Source organism: Thalassophryne amazonica, chromosome 1 (genome assembly GCF_902500255.1).
Source record: "Thalassophryne amazonica chromosome 1, fThaAma1.1, whole genome shotgun sequence".
NCBI lineage: Eukaryota > Metazoa > Chordata > Actinopteri > Batrachoidiformes > Batrachoididae > Thalassophryne > Thalassophryne amazonica.
The window spans coordinates 34,911,425-34,928,387 of NC_047103.1; the positions used below are offsets into that span (position 1 = coordinate 34,911,425).

At 41.1% G+C, this 16,963-nt stretch overlaps 1 protein-coding gene and 1 long non-coding RNA gene across 2 annotated transcripts in view; one reads left to right on the forward strand and one right to left on the reverse strand.

Moving 5' to 3' along the window:
• Positions 1-16,963, forward strand: part of irf9 (interferon regulatory factor 9) — a 57,532-nt gene that overhangs the window by 22,347 nt on the left and 18,222 nt on the right. Inside the window, 5 exon segments of the mRNA XM_034167725.1 lie at positions 5,726-5,830; positions 5,833-5,855; positions 10,370-10,451; positions 11,189-11,248; positions 13,331-13,717. Of these exon segments, the coding sequence (XP_034023616.1) occupies positions 5,726-5,830; positions 5,833-5,855; positions 10,370-10,451; positions 11,189-11,248; positions 13,331-13,717 (657 nt within the window).
• On the reverse strand, positions 1,484-7,581 carry LOC117508056. Its single transcript, XR_004559970.1, has 3 exons — positions 7,571-7,581; positions 5,470-5,474; positions 1,484-1,696 (listed from the first exon to the last, which is right to left on the reverse strand). It is a non-coding gene; the product is annotated as an uncharacterized LOC117508056 (long non-coding RNA).

Here is a 16,963-nt window from a genome sequence, read left to right on the forward strand (position 1 = left end):
TTAAAGTTTGGGTTTTCAATTCACAGATTCACACCAGCATTTAAAGATGTCACATTTTTTAAATCCAGTCTAAAAGTAGATGCTCCAGTACAGTACCTCGGTTGTGCGCTGTGCGCCAGGCTCCTATCCACCTGTAATGCACCAGACCAGCTAGAACTGAACCACGGGTTCCTGGAGAGCCCCCTCTGTGCTCCTCGCTGGCTCGGCAGATCGCTGGCTTTATTTCTTCTGCGGCTTTAAACACACACTGTGATCCCACTTTAACTTTATGTTTGTCCGTTTATTTCTGAAAAATCGCTCTTTTGTGCGTGGTGCCGTTCTGCATACAGAATGAGGTGGCCACTTTAATTGTGTACACCTGTGGTATATAATTCCGCAGCTTACAAGTCACCATGATGCAACTTTTACCTTTGTGTTATGTCTTCAAAATCGGTCTTTTGCACTCTCCTTCTGTGTGGCTGCACAGCTTTGTGCTGCTTTTAGCGGCTTCACAGGAGTAATTTGTTCTGCGGCTTTAAACACACAGCCACTTTCACGCAGTCATCCAAATTTTAACTTTGTTTTCGTCCAGTATTGACTGAAAAGTCACTCTTTTGTGAGCTGGCGTTCTGCCTACAACCCCTGGCAAAAATTATGGAATCATCGGCCTGGGAGGATGTTCATTCAGTTGTTTAATTTTGTAGAAAAAAAAAGCAGATCACAGACATGACACAAAACTAAAGTCATTTCAAATGGCAACTTCTGGCTTTAAGAAACACTATAAGAAATCAGGGGGGAAAAAAAAAATTGTGGCAGTCAGTAACGGTTACTTTTTTAGACCAAGCAGAGGGAAAAAAATATGGAATCACTCAATTCTGAGGAAAAAATTATGGAATCATGAAAAACAAAAGAACGCTCCAACACATCACTAGTATTTTGTTGCACCACCTCTGGCTTTTATAACAGCTTGCAGTCTCTGAGGCATGGACTTAATGAGTGACAAACAGTACTCTTCATCAATCTGGCTCCAACTTTCTGATTGCTGCTGCCAGATCAGCTTTGCAGGTTGGAGCCTTGTCATGGACCATTTTCTTCAACTTCCAAAGATTTTCAATTGGATTAAGATCTGGATTATTGCAGGCCATGACATTGACCCTATGTGTCTTTTTGCAAGGAATGTTTTCACAGTTTTTGCTCTATGGCAAGATGCATTATCATCTTGAAAAATGATTTCATCATCCCCAAACATCCTTTCAGTTGATGGGATAAGAAAAGTGTCCAAAATATCAACGTAAACTTGTGCATTTATTGATGATGTAATGACAGCCATCTCCCCAGTGCCTTTACCTGACATGTAGCCCCATATCATCAATGACTGTGGAAATGTACATGTTCTCTTCAGGCAGTCATCTTTCTAAATCCCATTGGAATGGCACCAAACAAAAGTTCCAGCATCATCACCTTGCCCAATGCAGATTTGAGATTCATCGCTGAATCTTGTTTGGTTTGAGAATAGGTTGAGATCGTTTCGGCCGCAAGGCCTCTAGTCATTCGCTTTACCAGATAAAACTGCGAGCGTCTGAGCGCCTGCTATCCTGAGGGAAACTTCGGAGGGAACCAGCTACTAGATGGTTCGATTAGTCTTTCGTCCCTATACCCAGGTCGGACGACCGATTTGCACGTCAGGACCGCTGCGGGCCTTCACCAGAGTTTCCTCCTGGTTACAGCAGGATGAATATGTTAGTTTAAATGAGTCAACACCACCGAGTCACACTAACTGCCAGAACGCTCGTAGCACGGGCCGAGGCGGAGGATTAGCAGCAATCTTCCACTCCAGCTTATTAATTAATCAAAAACCCAGACAGAGCTTTAATTCATTTGAAAGCTTGACTCTTAGTCTTGTCCATCCAAATTGGAAGTCCCAAAAAACAGTTTTATTTGTTGTTATCTATCGTCCACCTGGTCGTTACTGTGAGTTTCTCTGTGAATTTTTGGACCTTTTGTCTGACTTAGTGCTTAGCTCAGATAAGATAATTATAGTGGGCGATTTTAACATCCACACAGATGCTGAGAATGACAGCCTCAACGCTGCATTTAATCTATTGTTAGACTCGATTGGCTTTGCTCAAAATGTAAATGAGTCCACCCACCACTTTAATCATACTTTAGATCTTGTTCTGACTTATGGTATGGAAATTGAAGACTTAACAGTATTCCCTGAAAACCCCCTTCTGTCTGATCATTTCTTAATAACATTTACTCTGATGGACTACCCAGCAGTGGGGAATAAGTTTCATTAAAGTAGAAGTCTTTCAGAAAGCGCTGTAACTAGGTTTAAGGATATGATTCCTTCTTTATGTTCTCCAATGCCATATACCAACACAGGGCAGAGTAGCTACCTAAACTCTGTGAGTGAGATAGATTATCTCATCAATAGTTTTATATCCTCATTGAAGACAACTTTGGATGCTGTAGCTCCTCTGAAAAAGAGAGCCTTAAATCAGAAGTGCCTGACTCCGTGGTATAACTCACAAACTCGCAGCTTAAAGCAGATAACCCGTAAGTTAGAGAGGAAATGGTGTCTCACTAATTTAGAAGATCTTCACTTAGCCTGAAAAAGAGTCTGTTGCTCTATAAAAAAGCCCTCCGTAAAGCTAGGACATCTTACTACTCATCACTAATTGAAGAAAATAAGAACAACCCCAGGTTTCTTTTCAGCACTGTAGCCAGGCTGACAAAGAGTCAGAGCTCTATTGAGCCAAGTATTCCTTTAACTTTAACTAGTAGTGACTTCATGACTGTCTTTGCTAATAAAATTTTAACTATTAGAGAAAAAATAGCTCATAACCATCCCAAAGACATATCGTTCTCTTTGGCTGCTTTCAGTGATGCCGGTATTTGGTTAGACTCTTTCTCTCCGATTGTTCTGTCCGAGTTATTTTCATTAGCTACTTCCTCCAAACCATCAACATGTCTATTAGACCCCATTCCTACCAGGCTGCTCAAGGAAGCCCTACCATTAATTAATGCTTTGATCTTAAATATGATCAATCTATCTTTATTAGTTGGCTATGTACCACAGGCTTTTAAGGTGGCAGTAATTAAACCATTACTTAAAAAGCCATCACTTGACCCAGCTATCTTAGCTAATTATAGGCCAATCTCCAGCCTTCCTTTTCTCTCAAAAATTCTTGAAAGGGTAGTTGTAAAACAGCTAACTGATCATCTGCAGAGGAATGGTGTATTTGAAGAGTTTGTCAGGGTTTAGAATTCATCATAGTACAGAAACAGCATTAGTGAAGCTTACAAATGATCTTCTTATGGCCTCAGACAGTGGACTCATCTCTGTGCTTGTCCTGTTAGACCTCAGTGCTGCTTTTGATACTGTTGACCATAAAATTTTATTACAGAGATTAGAGCATGCCATAGGTATTAAAGGCACTGCGCTGCGGTGGTTTGAATCATATTTATCTAGTAGATTACAATTTGTTCATGTAAATGGGGAGTCTTCTTCACAGACTAAGGTTAATTATGGAGTTCCACAAGGTTCTGTGCTAGGACCAATTTTATTCACTTTATACATGCTTCCCTTAGGCAGTATTATTAGACAGCATTGCTTAAATTTTCATTGTTACGCAGATGATACCCAGCTTTATCTATCCATGAAGCCAGAGGACACACACCAATTAGCTAAACTGCAGGATTGTCTTACAGACATAAAGACATGGATGACCTCTAATTTCCTGCTTTTAAACTCAGATAAAACTGAAGTTATTGTACTTGGCCCCACAAATCTTAGAAACATGGTGTCTAACCAGATCCTTACTCTGGATGGCATTACCCTGACCTCTAGTAATACTGTGAGAAATCTTGGAGTCATTTTTGATCAGGATATGTCATTCAATGCGCATATTAAACAAATATGTAGGACTGCTTTTTTGCATTTGCACAATATCTCTAAAATTAGAAAGGTCTTGTCTCAGAGTGATGCTGAAAAACTAATTCATGCATTTATTTCCTCTAGGCTGGACTATTGTAATTCATTATTATCAGGTTGTCCTAAAAGTTCCCTGAAAAGCCTTCAGTTAATTCAAAATGCAGCAGCTAGAGTACTGACGGGGACTAGAAGGAGAGAGCATATCTCACCCATATTGGCCTCTCTTCATTGGCTTCCTGTTAATTCTAGAATAGAATTTAAAATTCTTCTTCTTACTTGTAAGGTTTTGAATAATCAGGTCCCATCTTATCTTAGGGACCTCATAGTACCATATCACCCCAATAGAGCGCTTCGCTCTCAGACTGCAGGCTTACTTGTAGTTCCTATGGTTTGTAAGAGTAGAATGGGAGGCAGAGCCTTCAGCTTTCAGGCTCCTCTCCTCTGGAACCAGCTCCCAATTCGGATCAGGGAGACAGACACCCTCTCTACTTTTACTGTTAGGCTTAAAACTTTCCTTTTTGCTAAAGCTTATAGTTAGGGCTTAATCAAGTGACCCTGAACCATGCCTTAGTTATGCTGCTATATGACTTAGACTGCTGGGGGGGTTCCCATGATGCACTGAGTGTTTCTTTCTCTTTTTGCTCTGTATGCACCACTCTGCATTTAATCATTAGTGATTGATCTCTGCTCCCCTCCACAGCATGTCTTTTTCCTGGTTCTCCTCCCTCAGCCCAACCAGTCCCAGCAGAAAACTGCCCCTCCCTGAGCCTGGTTCTGCTGGAGGTTTCTTCCTGTTAAAAGGGAGGTTTTTCCTTCCCACTGTCGCCAAGTGCTTGCTCACAGGGGGTCGTTTTGACCGTTGGGGTTTTTTCCGTAATTATTGTATGGCTTTGCCTTACAATATAAAGCGCCTTGGGGCAACTGTTTGTTGTGATTTGGCGCTATATAAATAAAATTGATTTGATTTGAATATGACTTTCATCCAGTCATCCACAGTCCATGATTGCTTTTCCTTAGCCCATTGTAACCTTGTTTTTTTCTGTTTAGGTGTTAATGATGGCTTTCGTTTAGCTTTTCCGTATGTAAATCCCATTTCCTTTAGGAGGTTTCTTACAGTTCGGTCACAGACGTTGACTCCAGTTTCCTCCCATTCGTTCCTCATTTGTTGTGTTGTGCATTTTCAATTTTTCAAGATGTTATTTTATTTTGCAGTGACGAGGATGGACAGGATTAGGAAAGATCAAATGAGAGGGACGGCTCAGGTAGGAAGGTTTTCAGACAAAATAAGGGAGGTGATACTGAGATGGTTTTAGATGTGAAGAGGAGGGGCCCAGGTTATAAAGGAGAAGGATGTGATGAGGGAGCCACCAGGCAGGAGGAGAAGAGGGAGGCCAAAGAGGAGATGCAGGTGATCACTGTGACAGAGGAAGATGCAGAGGACAGGGTTGAGATCGAAATGAGTGACCTGTGGTGAACCTCTAACAGGAGCAGCCAAAAGAGGAAGATGTTAGCACCGTAGCAGGGATCATTTAGTGTCATGGTAGTTGCCCTACTGTTACTCCATTTGAACTGAGTTTAGCCTTTTAGCTTCATTCATCCCGCCCAGATCACAGGCAGACGTGCCCACGCTCCAACTCTAAACCCATTTATTGGTGTCACATGTGGGACTTCACCTTCAAAACTAAAACAACTTTTCCTCACTACTCCTTTCTTATGCTAACCCAAACATCCTGGCCTTTTATTAATAATTTGTTTACTTTTAAAGTTGATATTTTCATCATATATTGAAACAAATATTTGTCTTTTTAGGTTTGATGATGCCTGAGAAAAAACACAGAGAGAAAACAACGAGGAGGCAGAAGCGGAAGAGCAGTGAATCAGAAAGGGACAACATCAGTCAGTCTAAACAGATAAAAATAAAGAGGACACCTCTGAGCTGGTGAGCCCACAGTCCATGTGAAACAGGGATGTTTATAACACTGAAAGTTCATTCAAATCTGAAATTGGAGCCATTAAAAAGTGTTGGTAACAAAAATATCTGCCAACTAACAACACAGATGTGAAATACAGTTGTATTAAAATGGAATGGGGAGGGGAGAGGAAAAAAATTTGTAAATAAATCTAAATAATTTTAAGTCAGTTGTTAATTTACAGGCCAAGATAGATCAAAGAACATTTCCAAATGATTCAATATCCATTTAGCTAAGTTCATAGACAAGAAATAAAATTTATATGAAAGAGCATTTTGATTTAAATTTAAAGATAAACTTTATTGATCTCACAGAGGAGAAATTCACGTTACGTCAGCTCTTAAAAAAAACACACACAAAGTGGGTGCAAGTAGAGGAAAATGTTTGTCAAACAGCGTGTGCAAGGATAAGCAATATAATAATACTTGTAACAGTACAAGACATAAGATATGAGGTAGAAATAGAATATGTATGTATGTATGTTTGTGTGTATATATATATATATATATATACACACACACACACACACACGAGGTCTGTGAGAAAAGTATCGGACCTTTTATTTTTTTCAAAAACTATATGGATTTGAATCACGTGCGATTACATCAGACAAGCTTGAACCCTCGTGGGCATGCAAGAGTTTTTTCACGCCTGTCGGTTACGTCATTCGCCTGTGGGCAGGCTTTAAGTGAGGATTGGTCCACCCCTCTCGTCGGAATTCCTTTGTCTGACTTCTTCCTGAGAGACTGGCGCTTTGCTTTATCAAAATTTTTTCAGAACCTGTGAGACAGATCGAAGTGGACACCATTCGAGAAATTCAGCTGGTTTTCGGTGAAAATTTTAATGGCTGATGAGAGATTATGGAGTGTTACTGTTGCTTTAAGGACTTCCCATGGAGCGGGACGTCGCGCCGCGCTCTGAGGCGCCGTCGTCAGCCTGTTTCGAGCTGAAAACCTCCAAATTTAAGCCTCTGTTGACCCCAGGACATGGAGGTCAAGCCCATGCCTTTCTCCATGAAGGGCAGCAAAGTTTGTAGAGCCTGCAGATTCTGCCCAGCAGGCAGTGTGGACGGCAGCTCTGGCAGAGGGATACGTGGGAACCTCCGTTGGAAGCCTTAAGGACAAGTTGTAACATGTCCAGCTGTTAAACAATTTCTCAGATACTCACTCTACTGAAAGCCATCAAAAGCCGCCTGGTTTTTACAAATGGTTATCAACACGGAGGTGTTTTTCCTGTGTTGCCGCGCCAGCTGCCTGCCGACGTGCCAATCCCGTCCGCACGTCTTTCATTACAAAATCTCCTTTAACAGTGGAATGTCCGGATAAACTGCTGATCCCGAGCTCTTCTGAACCTTCTCTGTTCTCTCACGACGTCCTGGGTCAACAGAGGCTTAAATTTGGAGGTTTTCAGCTTGAAACAGGCTGACGACAGCGCCTCAGAGCGCGGCGCGACGTCCCGCTCCGTGGGAAGTCCTTTAAAGCGACAGTAACACTCCATAATCTCTTACCAGCCGTTAAAATTTTCACCGAAAACCAGCTGAATTTCTCAAATGGTGTCCACTTCGATCTGTCTCACAGCTTCTGAAAAAATTTTGATAAAGCAAAGCGCCAGTCTCTCAGGAAGAAGTCAGACAAAGGAATTCCGACGAGGGGGGTGGACCAATCCTCACTTAAAGCCTGCCCACAGGCGAATGACGTAACCGACAGGCGAGAGAAAACTCACGCATGCGCACGAGGGTTCAAGGTTGGCTGATGTAATCGCACGTGATGCAAATCCATATAGTTTTTGAAAAAAATAAAAGGTACGTTATTTTTCTCGCAGACTCGTATATATATATATATATATATATATATATGTATGTATATGTATGTATGTATATATATATATATATATATACACACACACACACTTCTTTACAATATGTGAAATGGAGTTTAGGTGTGGTAAGGTGACATTAGTGCAGGGATTTGTAAACAAGTTGTTACTGCACATGATTTGTGGACATACAGTAGTGTTCAGAATAATAGTAGTGCTATGTGACTAAAAAGATTAATCCAGGTTTTGAGTATATTTCTTATTGTTACATGGGAAACAAGGTACCAGTAGGTTCAGTAGATTCTCACAAATCCAACAACACCAAGCATTCATGATATGCACACTCTTAAGGCTATGAAATTGGGCTATTAGTAAAAAAAAAGTAGAAAAGGGGGTGTTCACAATAATAGTAGTGTGGCATTCAGTCAGTGAGTTAATGAATTTTTGTGGAACAAACAGGTGTGAATCAGGTGTCCCTATTTAAGGATGAAGCCAGCACCTGTTGAACATGCTTTTCTCTTTGAAAGCCTGAGGAAATGGGACTTCAAGACATTGTTCAGAAGAACAGCGTAGTTTGATTAAAAAGTTGATTGGAGAGGGAAAGGACTTATACGCAGGTGCAAAAAATTATAGGCTGTTCATCTACAATGATCACCAATGCTTTAAAATGGACAAAAAAAAAAAAGACGCGTGAAAGAAAATGGAAACAACCATCAAATGGATAGAAGAATAACCAGAATGGCAAAGGCTCACCCATTGATCAGCTCCAGGATGATCAAAGACAGTCTGGAGTTACCTGTAAGTGCTGTGACAGAAGACGCCTGTGTGAAGCTAATTTATTTGCAAGAATCCCCCCAAAGTCCATCTGTTAAATAAAAGACATGCAGAAGAGGTTCCAATTTTCATGGTATGCACACTCTTAAGGTTATGAAATTGGGCTATTAGTAAAAAAAAAAAAAAAAAAAGTAGCAATCCTGTGAATCACTAAACTAGTATTTAGTTCTATAACCACAGTTTTTCATGATTTCTACACATCTGCGAGGCATTAATTTTGTTGGTTTGGAACCAAGATTTTGCTTGTTTACTAGTGTGCTTGGGGTCATTGTCTTGTTGAAACACCCATTTTAAGGGCATGTCCTCTTCAGCATAAGGCAACATGACCTCTTCAAGTATTTTGACATATCCAAACTGATCCATGATACCTGGTATGCGATATATAGGCCAAACACCATAGTAGGAGAAACATGCCCATATCATGATGCTTGCACCACCATGCTTCACTGTCTTCACTGTGAACTGTGGCTTGAATTCAGAGTTTGGGGGTCGTCTCACAAACTGTCTGTGGCCCTTGGACCAAAAAAGAACAGTTTTACTCTCATCAGTCCACAAAATATTCCTCCATTTCTCTTTAGGCCAGTTGATGTGTTCTTTGGCAAATTGTAACCTCTTCTGCACATGTCTTTTATTTAACAGAGGGACTTTTATTTAACTTTTTTTTTTTTTATTTAACTTTTATTTATTTATTTTATTTTATTTTTTATTTAACTCCAGACTGTCTTTGATCATCCTGGAGCTGATCAATGGGTGAGCCGTTGCCATTCTGGTTATTCTTCTATCCATTTTGATGGTTGTTTCCGTTTTCTTCCACACGTCTGTTTTTTTTGTCCATTTTAAAGCATTGGAGATCATTGTAGATGAAACAGCCTATAATTTTTTGCACCTGCGTATAAGTCTTCCCCTCTCCAATCAACTTTTTAATCAACTACGCTGTTCTTCTGAACAATGTCTTGAACGTCCCATTTTCCCTCAGGCTTTCAAAGAGAAAAGCATGTTCAACAGGTGTTGGCTTCATCCTTAAATAGGGAACACCTGATTCACACCTGTTTGTTCCACAAAATTGACTAACTCACTGACTGAATGTCACACTACTATTATTGTGAACACCCCCTTTTCTACTTTTTTTATTAATAGCCCAATTTCATAGCCTTAAGAGTGTGCATATCATGAATGCTTGGTCTTGTTGGATTTGTGGGAATCTACTGAATCTACTGGTACCTGTTTCCCATGTAACAATAAGAAATATACTCAAAACCTGGATTAATCTTTTTAGTCACATTGCACGTGATTTGTGGACATATTATTGCATGTGGTTATTTCATTTATTATTACTATTGTACAGTCTGACAGCAGCAGGAAGGAACAACCTGCAGTATCGTTCCCTCTTCCCTCTGTCACTGAACGAGCTGGTCAGCTCCACTACAATTCAATATCATTTACAGCCTGTTGTTGAGATTTTAAATAATATGGACAATAATATAAATAACAATTTAATAATCAGCAATTTCAAATGACATGCAAAAATGCAATGGCATAAAATAGCCTCTAATAATACCCTTTTAATCTGGTGCTGTTGTTTTTTAGACAGAATGTTGAAGGTCGGAGCAGCAGAATGTGTTGGATTCTGATGCTCTAAATTTGAAGGTTTTACTGTACGTTCTGTTCCACGGGTGCAGGATTCACCGACTTCCCAGACATCTGAGCAGTCAGACTTTAAATGTTTGCGTTCTGTCAGGCAGCCTGAGCAGATTTACCTACCTTTATTAACCCTTAAACCTTTATGATGATTGGACCTTGTTAAAATGAATTCCTCTGCCTGTTCTCTTCTCAGTGTGTTGAAGACATCTTGCTAGAGAGTGACTTGCCCATCCAGACAGAAGAGCCTGAGCAGCCCGCTGACGCCCAGAGCGCTGGTACGTTCAGCCACATCCTGCATCATTACAGTGACTGAAGGAAACTTTGACTCAGAATATCATGAAGCCTTCACAGCTCAAACTGGGGGCGTGAGGGCCAGATGCCACCCATGATGTCATATTATCATTAATTTCCCCAGTGGGAGAGATTGTTTCAGAGCCGGTAACTGGATACAGGAAGAGTTAATTACATTTTAGTGACGATCTGGATGAGGTATTCGTCAACAAGATCTTGTGGTTCTGACACGTCGCCGGAGATATGATGGAGGCTGCAGCTGCACCAGAGCACTAAGTGTTTTTCACATTGTGTCACACTCAGTTAATCTACCTCATTAAATGAGGAATTAACTAGAGAACCTGTCAGGAGCACTCTATAATGACCTTGGCTCCATGGAACATTTTCAAGTTGAACATGAAGCCCGACTGTGAGACAGCTTGTTGTTTACAGAATCAGTGAAACGGAAGGATTCGTGTCCTCCACCCACACTATTGCATCAGCTTCCTCGAGAAGAAAACATTTAGAGTAGACAGTTACCCTCCACAGTGTGTCTGACCTCAAGACACCAGCTTCAAATGTTTTTTCAAACCAAAAACTCAAAGTTACAGTATGTTGCAAACAGAATATTTGGTATTTTTCCCTTTAAATAACAGAAGTGATAAATAGTTGAGTTATTTTTCTGTTGGACAAGTTGAATCGTAATTTTCTCTCTTTATCTCCTTTTGTTTTCACCATCCAGTAGTAAATGAGCTCAGGCTGGATGTGCGGATAAAGGAGAGCGTCACTCCTCCTCCAGAAGGTAAAAATCAGGCATTTACAACCACAGTTGAATTTAGCACCATCTAATGGAATAAATCTGAATTGCATTAAAATTTCAACTTATACTATATAATAATTTGAGAAGCCTTGTGTGTGTGTTTGTTCCACGACTGTGCTCAGGTGCTCAGCTCAGTTTGCAGCAAACCTGCCATGTGCAGGTATGTTGACCACAGAATTACCCTTCAGAGGGTTTTTTTTTTTAAGGCAAAGGTCAAGTTCATTGTGGTCAAATGTCAAAATAGATATTTTTTTTTTTTTTTTACTCCGATGGCCCATCAAACTTGGCAGCTATATGTAGGCAGGTTCTGGAATTTCCCAGGCCATATCAAATTTACCAAAGGTCAAGGTCACTGGGGTCAAACATCAAAATTGAAGTTTTCATCCACTATTTGGATCGAACAGGGTACACATACATATGCAGCTGATCTGCTCTGTCAGCCTGATCCCGTCAGATCTCAGAAGCTAAGCAGTGCAGCATCTGGTTAGTACGTGGATGGGAGACCTCTTTGGAACACCAGCGGCTGTGTGCATTTCTCCAGGTTAAAACGGGAGTTGTGTCACGAAGGGCATCCGGCATAGAACTTGTGCCAAATATCATTGCGGATCTGGCTGTATCTACTGTGGTGACCCCAAACAAAAAATGGAAACAGCCAAATGGACAACACACCATATACATATCGTTCAAGAATTGCCCAGGAAGATCAAATTTGCCAAAGGTCAGTCATACCTTTTGGTGATTTCTACCAAACTTGATATGAAGGTCAACCCTGAAATAATTCATTTTGGCAAAGGTCAAGGAATTTCATTTTTCACGTTCCATGTTCAACAGTAACTTGTGTAAATGTGAAAAGCTGCAGGACATGTAAAATGACTTCAAATATGTAAAATTCAGCTGAGGTTCTCATTGATCATGAGCCACATTAAAAATTAAAGCACTTTACCAGAGAAGGGTGATGGCAGATGGAACCTGAGTTATTTATTTATTGGGCTTCTGAATGGAGCAGAAACACTTTGGGAACCACTTAACTCATTGAGTGCCAGCCATTTTCAAAGTTCAGAACATCCCAGTGCCAGGATTTTTCAGCATTTGAGTGTTTTTTTCAAGACCCATAGAAAATTGAGTTCTATGTCCATGTCAACAACAAACATACCAAAAGAAACTTCAGACTTTCCTTTATAATCAGAAAAAAATGTTAGTTTGTACCTCTTTCCATTCTGTAGTAATTGTCTGCAGAACATGGGTGGGTATCACTAAAAATGCTGATTTCTGACAAAAAAACTGAGAAAATTGGCTTTTTGTGACAAGCAACATTTCAAGGAGAAAATGTCTTTGATTGTAATTGTTTTTGCTTCAGTGACATCTCAAACATTATGAAAAGTGATCCTATTGTATAATGCCCCCCCCCCCCCCCCCCCCCAAAAAAAAAAAAACCGTCAGGGGAGGGACTCCGTCTGTCTCTTCTCTCGGCGGCGCGTCTTTTCCCTCTGGCTCCCGCGTATCGGACCTTTTTATTTTTTTCAAAAAACCTGATGGATTTGAATCACGTGCTTGCATGAGCCTGTCGATTGTGTCATTTGCTTGTAAGCAGCCTTTGTGTGAGGTGTGTGTCGTGCGCTCGGCGTTTTTTCATTCCAAGGAAAAGACGGAACGACTGGAGCAGCGCGACTGCATCACAGTTTGACAGACAGCCAGGTGGAAACCATTCGGATTAGGAGTGGTACAACCGTAAGACGTCCGCATAACGGTGGAGAGCGAGTCGCGCTCCGGTCCACACGCACACTGCTACCACCCACAGAATGGGTTCCCCTGTGATTACAACTCTAATTTTTTTTAAACAAGCTAGATCAGCTGATTACCCCCCCCCCCCCCCCCCCCCCACACACACACACAACATAAAAAATGTAATTGGTGCGATAACGCGTCTTTGGCGCTGAGCGTACTATCTGAAAAGACGTGTTTTAAACGTCAATGGCACTCAATGAGTTAATTGAAGATATTTTATTTTTGTTATTAAAAATCAAACCTTGTGCTTCACCTCTTCTTCTCTTTTTGTGTTTCCAGTCCAGGACTCCTTCAATGTGACAGTTCATTATTTGGGGAAAGAGGTTTTCAAGCGTCAAATCCTGGGCACTGATGTCCGTATATCATACTCACCTGCTTCTATTGCTCCCCCAACACCGGCCGTATTGACAAATAGGTTCCCACGTATCCCTCTGCCAGAGCCGCCGTCCACACTGCCTGCTGGGCAGAATCTACAGGCTCTACAGACTTTGCTGCCCTTCATGGAGAAAGGCATGGGCTTGACCTCCACGCCACAGGGCATTTACGGCACACGGTTCTGCCAGGGACGCATTTTCTGGACCGGGCCGCATACAACCTCACCTGGGCTGCGCAAGATGGAGAGACAAATGTCAGTGCTACTCTTCAGCAAGGATATCTTCAAACAACGTGAGTCAACACCGTAGACCTTGGCAAATCTCTGTGACATCACACATGGGTTTTCTGAAGAGCAGGCTTGAAAGTCGAAAGGGGTGGCGCGAGGTGTTGCCGTCTTAGCTATCTCATGAATGGGTAAAGGGGTGCAGCATTTACCATGTCAGCATGACGTGGGTTGGAGAAATGAAGCCCAATCATGCCACTTACCTCAAATTAATAAGCTAGCTAAGGCTAACAAGCTTTAAAGTTTTGGTTTGATTATAGTGAATAACAATGTTTGCAGACTGGATGGTGGCTTTAACTCTCTGGAGTCTATTTTTGGGTGTTTTTTGAATATTTGTAGTTTCAAAAAACTGTTTACCTTGCCTTGTTTGGTGTCTTTTTTCCAGCACAGCCTCACCTGTGTGACTTTACAGTTTTTCTTTCATTCTGACATATTGCATTAAACAATGACCCTATATTCACCCCAATAACCTAAATTTGAATCAGAAAAAGTTTTTTTTTTTTTTTTTTTTTTTTTACTGTGAAAACTAGAAATATATTTAATGACCCATTTTATAACTTAGAATTTCAAAAATATATGTAAAATGTAGCATAAACAAAGTTATATACAACAATTTACATCAAAAAAAGGAAATGCTTCAGGTGTTTTTGTGGCTATTTACATGCATAAGATGCCACACAAATTCGTGCTACTCAGGAAAAACGATTCCTGTCCAATGCACATCAGAAGCCCAAAAAATTTGTAGATATTCCACCTCAATATCCATGTGTTTTTCCCTAATTCCTTGTTTTTGTAGCATTTTTATTGGTGTTGGTACAGACTGTCCTCACTGTGTTAGTGCTCCGCCCCCCAAAAAAAACAGTAGAAAAAGGTGTTTTGGACATTTGGGGTGGGGGGGTCCCTACCTGAACTCCTGTGTTCTCCGCCGAGAGCCTGCTCTGTGTTCCAGGAGTCAGTGCTGGAGCAGAGTCCTGGGGAAGATGGAAATAGAAGTGCACGGCCCGATCCACTGTGGAGGTCTGTGCGCACAGATCGGTGAATCCACATACTCTCGTTCGTCCTGAACAATAAAGTCCACTTCATCATCAGACTGATCACGCTCTGGTTCAGACTCTGATGACAAGTTCATGCTTCGATCATCATCATGCAGTTTAAAAAAAAAAAAAAAAAGACTTGACACGCTGTTCCAGACGCCAGATTACTTTCACGCACTACATAAATAAAATAACTACACCACACATTAACCACACATGCTAAAACACTCTGCTACACACACTAAACACACTCCAACCACGGCAAATTTCATACAACTTTCAAAACTGATTGCCGTCTGCTTTTTGCTCCACATGAAACCACATTTCTCTCAGCAAGCAAATGACGTGGATTGGGGATCATTGTTTATTTGCTAATATATTTTACACCAGTGATAAAGAAAAATTTGTGTATTTTTTTTTTTTTTTTTTTACTTGTTTGCTGTCGCAGACAAAGAGACACAAATAAAAGTCCCGTTCGCAAAACGCGCGCATCCACGCCCACGTGGGTCTGTGGGTTGTCATCAAGCCCATGTGGAGTTGGTGATTGTGATTGGTTAGCGCCTGAGCTTTCCACCAGTGTAACACCCCTCTCTCCTGCTGCAGTGAGGGAGTCGTATTTCATTCCAGCCCTCTTGCTCCTCCATCTGAATGAGGAAATGAGATGTTTTTGCTGCGGGTGTCTGCAAAACATGCAGTGAATATGAGAATATTATCACCTCAAAAACTTGCATGAATTATTAATCATAATTTAAGTTGTACTTGGCTTATTAACAAAATTTAGAAAGTGGTGTGCAGGTTCAATTCCACATGTTCAGTACACATTCAAACAGACAGAGTGGAGCGGACGTGTGCTACGTCCATTTAATAGGTCATGTGACTTTACGCAGTGAGCATCAATAGACTCCAGAGGGTTAATAAGAGTTGTCAATACCTGCTAATCAGCAGTTTTTATTCACTGTGACTACTGGACGATTTCTTAGAATAGTTTGTTTGTACATTTAACCCACACAGCAACTGATATTTTCTCATATTTGCATTAAATGTGTACAAAGGAGTGACCGACCTGTGAGCAGCTGAACACTAAGAATTAGCACAGCCATACCCTGCATATGTATACGGGACGAGGTGGCCTAATGGGTTGCGCGTTGGACTAGGATGCCAGCAGTCCAGGTTTGCTTGCCAACTGCAGCCAAGCTCCCAGCTGGCACCTTGAACGGATGTGCTGGGGAGGAATGAGAGACACATGCCATGGGCCCTTCTGGGAATAAAGTGCTTTCGTTGGCTACCCACGTTAAATAATGGACCTCTTCTTCTGCACAACCTTATGGCTTAAGACTTCATAAACTAATAAGTTACAGTGGTATGCAAAAGTTTAGGCACCCCTGATAATTTTCATTATAAATGGTAAATGGACTGCATTTATCTGCATCACACGCTCAAAGCGCTTTACAATTATGCCTCACATTCACCTCGATGTCAGGGTGCTGCCATACAAGGTGCTCACTACATACCAGGAGCAATGGGGGATTAAAGGCCTTGCCCAAGGGCCTTTAGTAATTTTCCAGTCAGGCGGGGATTTGAACCCATGAACCCATGATCTTCTGGCCCAACACCACTAGACCATCACCTCCCCTAATGATTTTTCTTTATAAATCATTGGTTGTCTGGATCAGAAATTTCAGTTAAATCTGTCATATAGCAGACAAACACACTATTTGAGAAGTGAAATGAAGTTTCTAGTATTTACAGGAAGTGTGCAATAATTAAACAAAATTAGGCAGGTGCGGTAAATTGGGCACCCTTGTCATTTTAATAATTTGAATACATTAGCACTAATTATTGGAACACAAAATTGGTTTGGTAAGCTCATTGACCCTTGACCTCCTTGCACAGGTGAATTCAATCATGAGAAAGGGTATTTAAGGTGGCCATTTGCAAATGTTTCCCCTCTTTGCATCTCTTCTAATGAGTGGCAACATGGGAGCCACTAAACAACTCTCAAATGACCTGAAAACAAAGATTGTTCAACATCATGGTTTAGGGGAAGGATACAAAAAGGTATCTCAGAGATTTCAGCTGTCAGTTTCCACTGTGAGGAACATAGTGAGGAAATGGAAGACCGCAGGCACAGTACTAGTTAAGGCCTGAAGTGGCAGGCCAAGAAAAATCTCAGATAAGCTGAAGGGAAGGATGGTGAGAACAGTCATAGTCAACTCACAG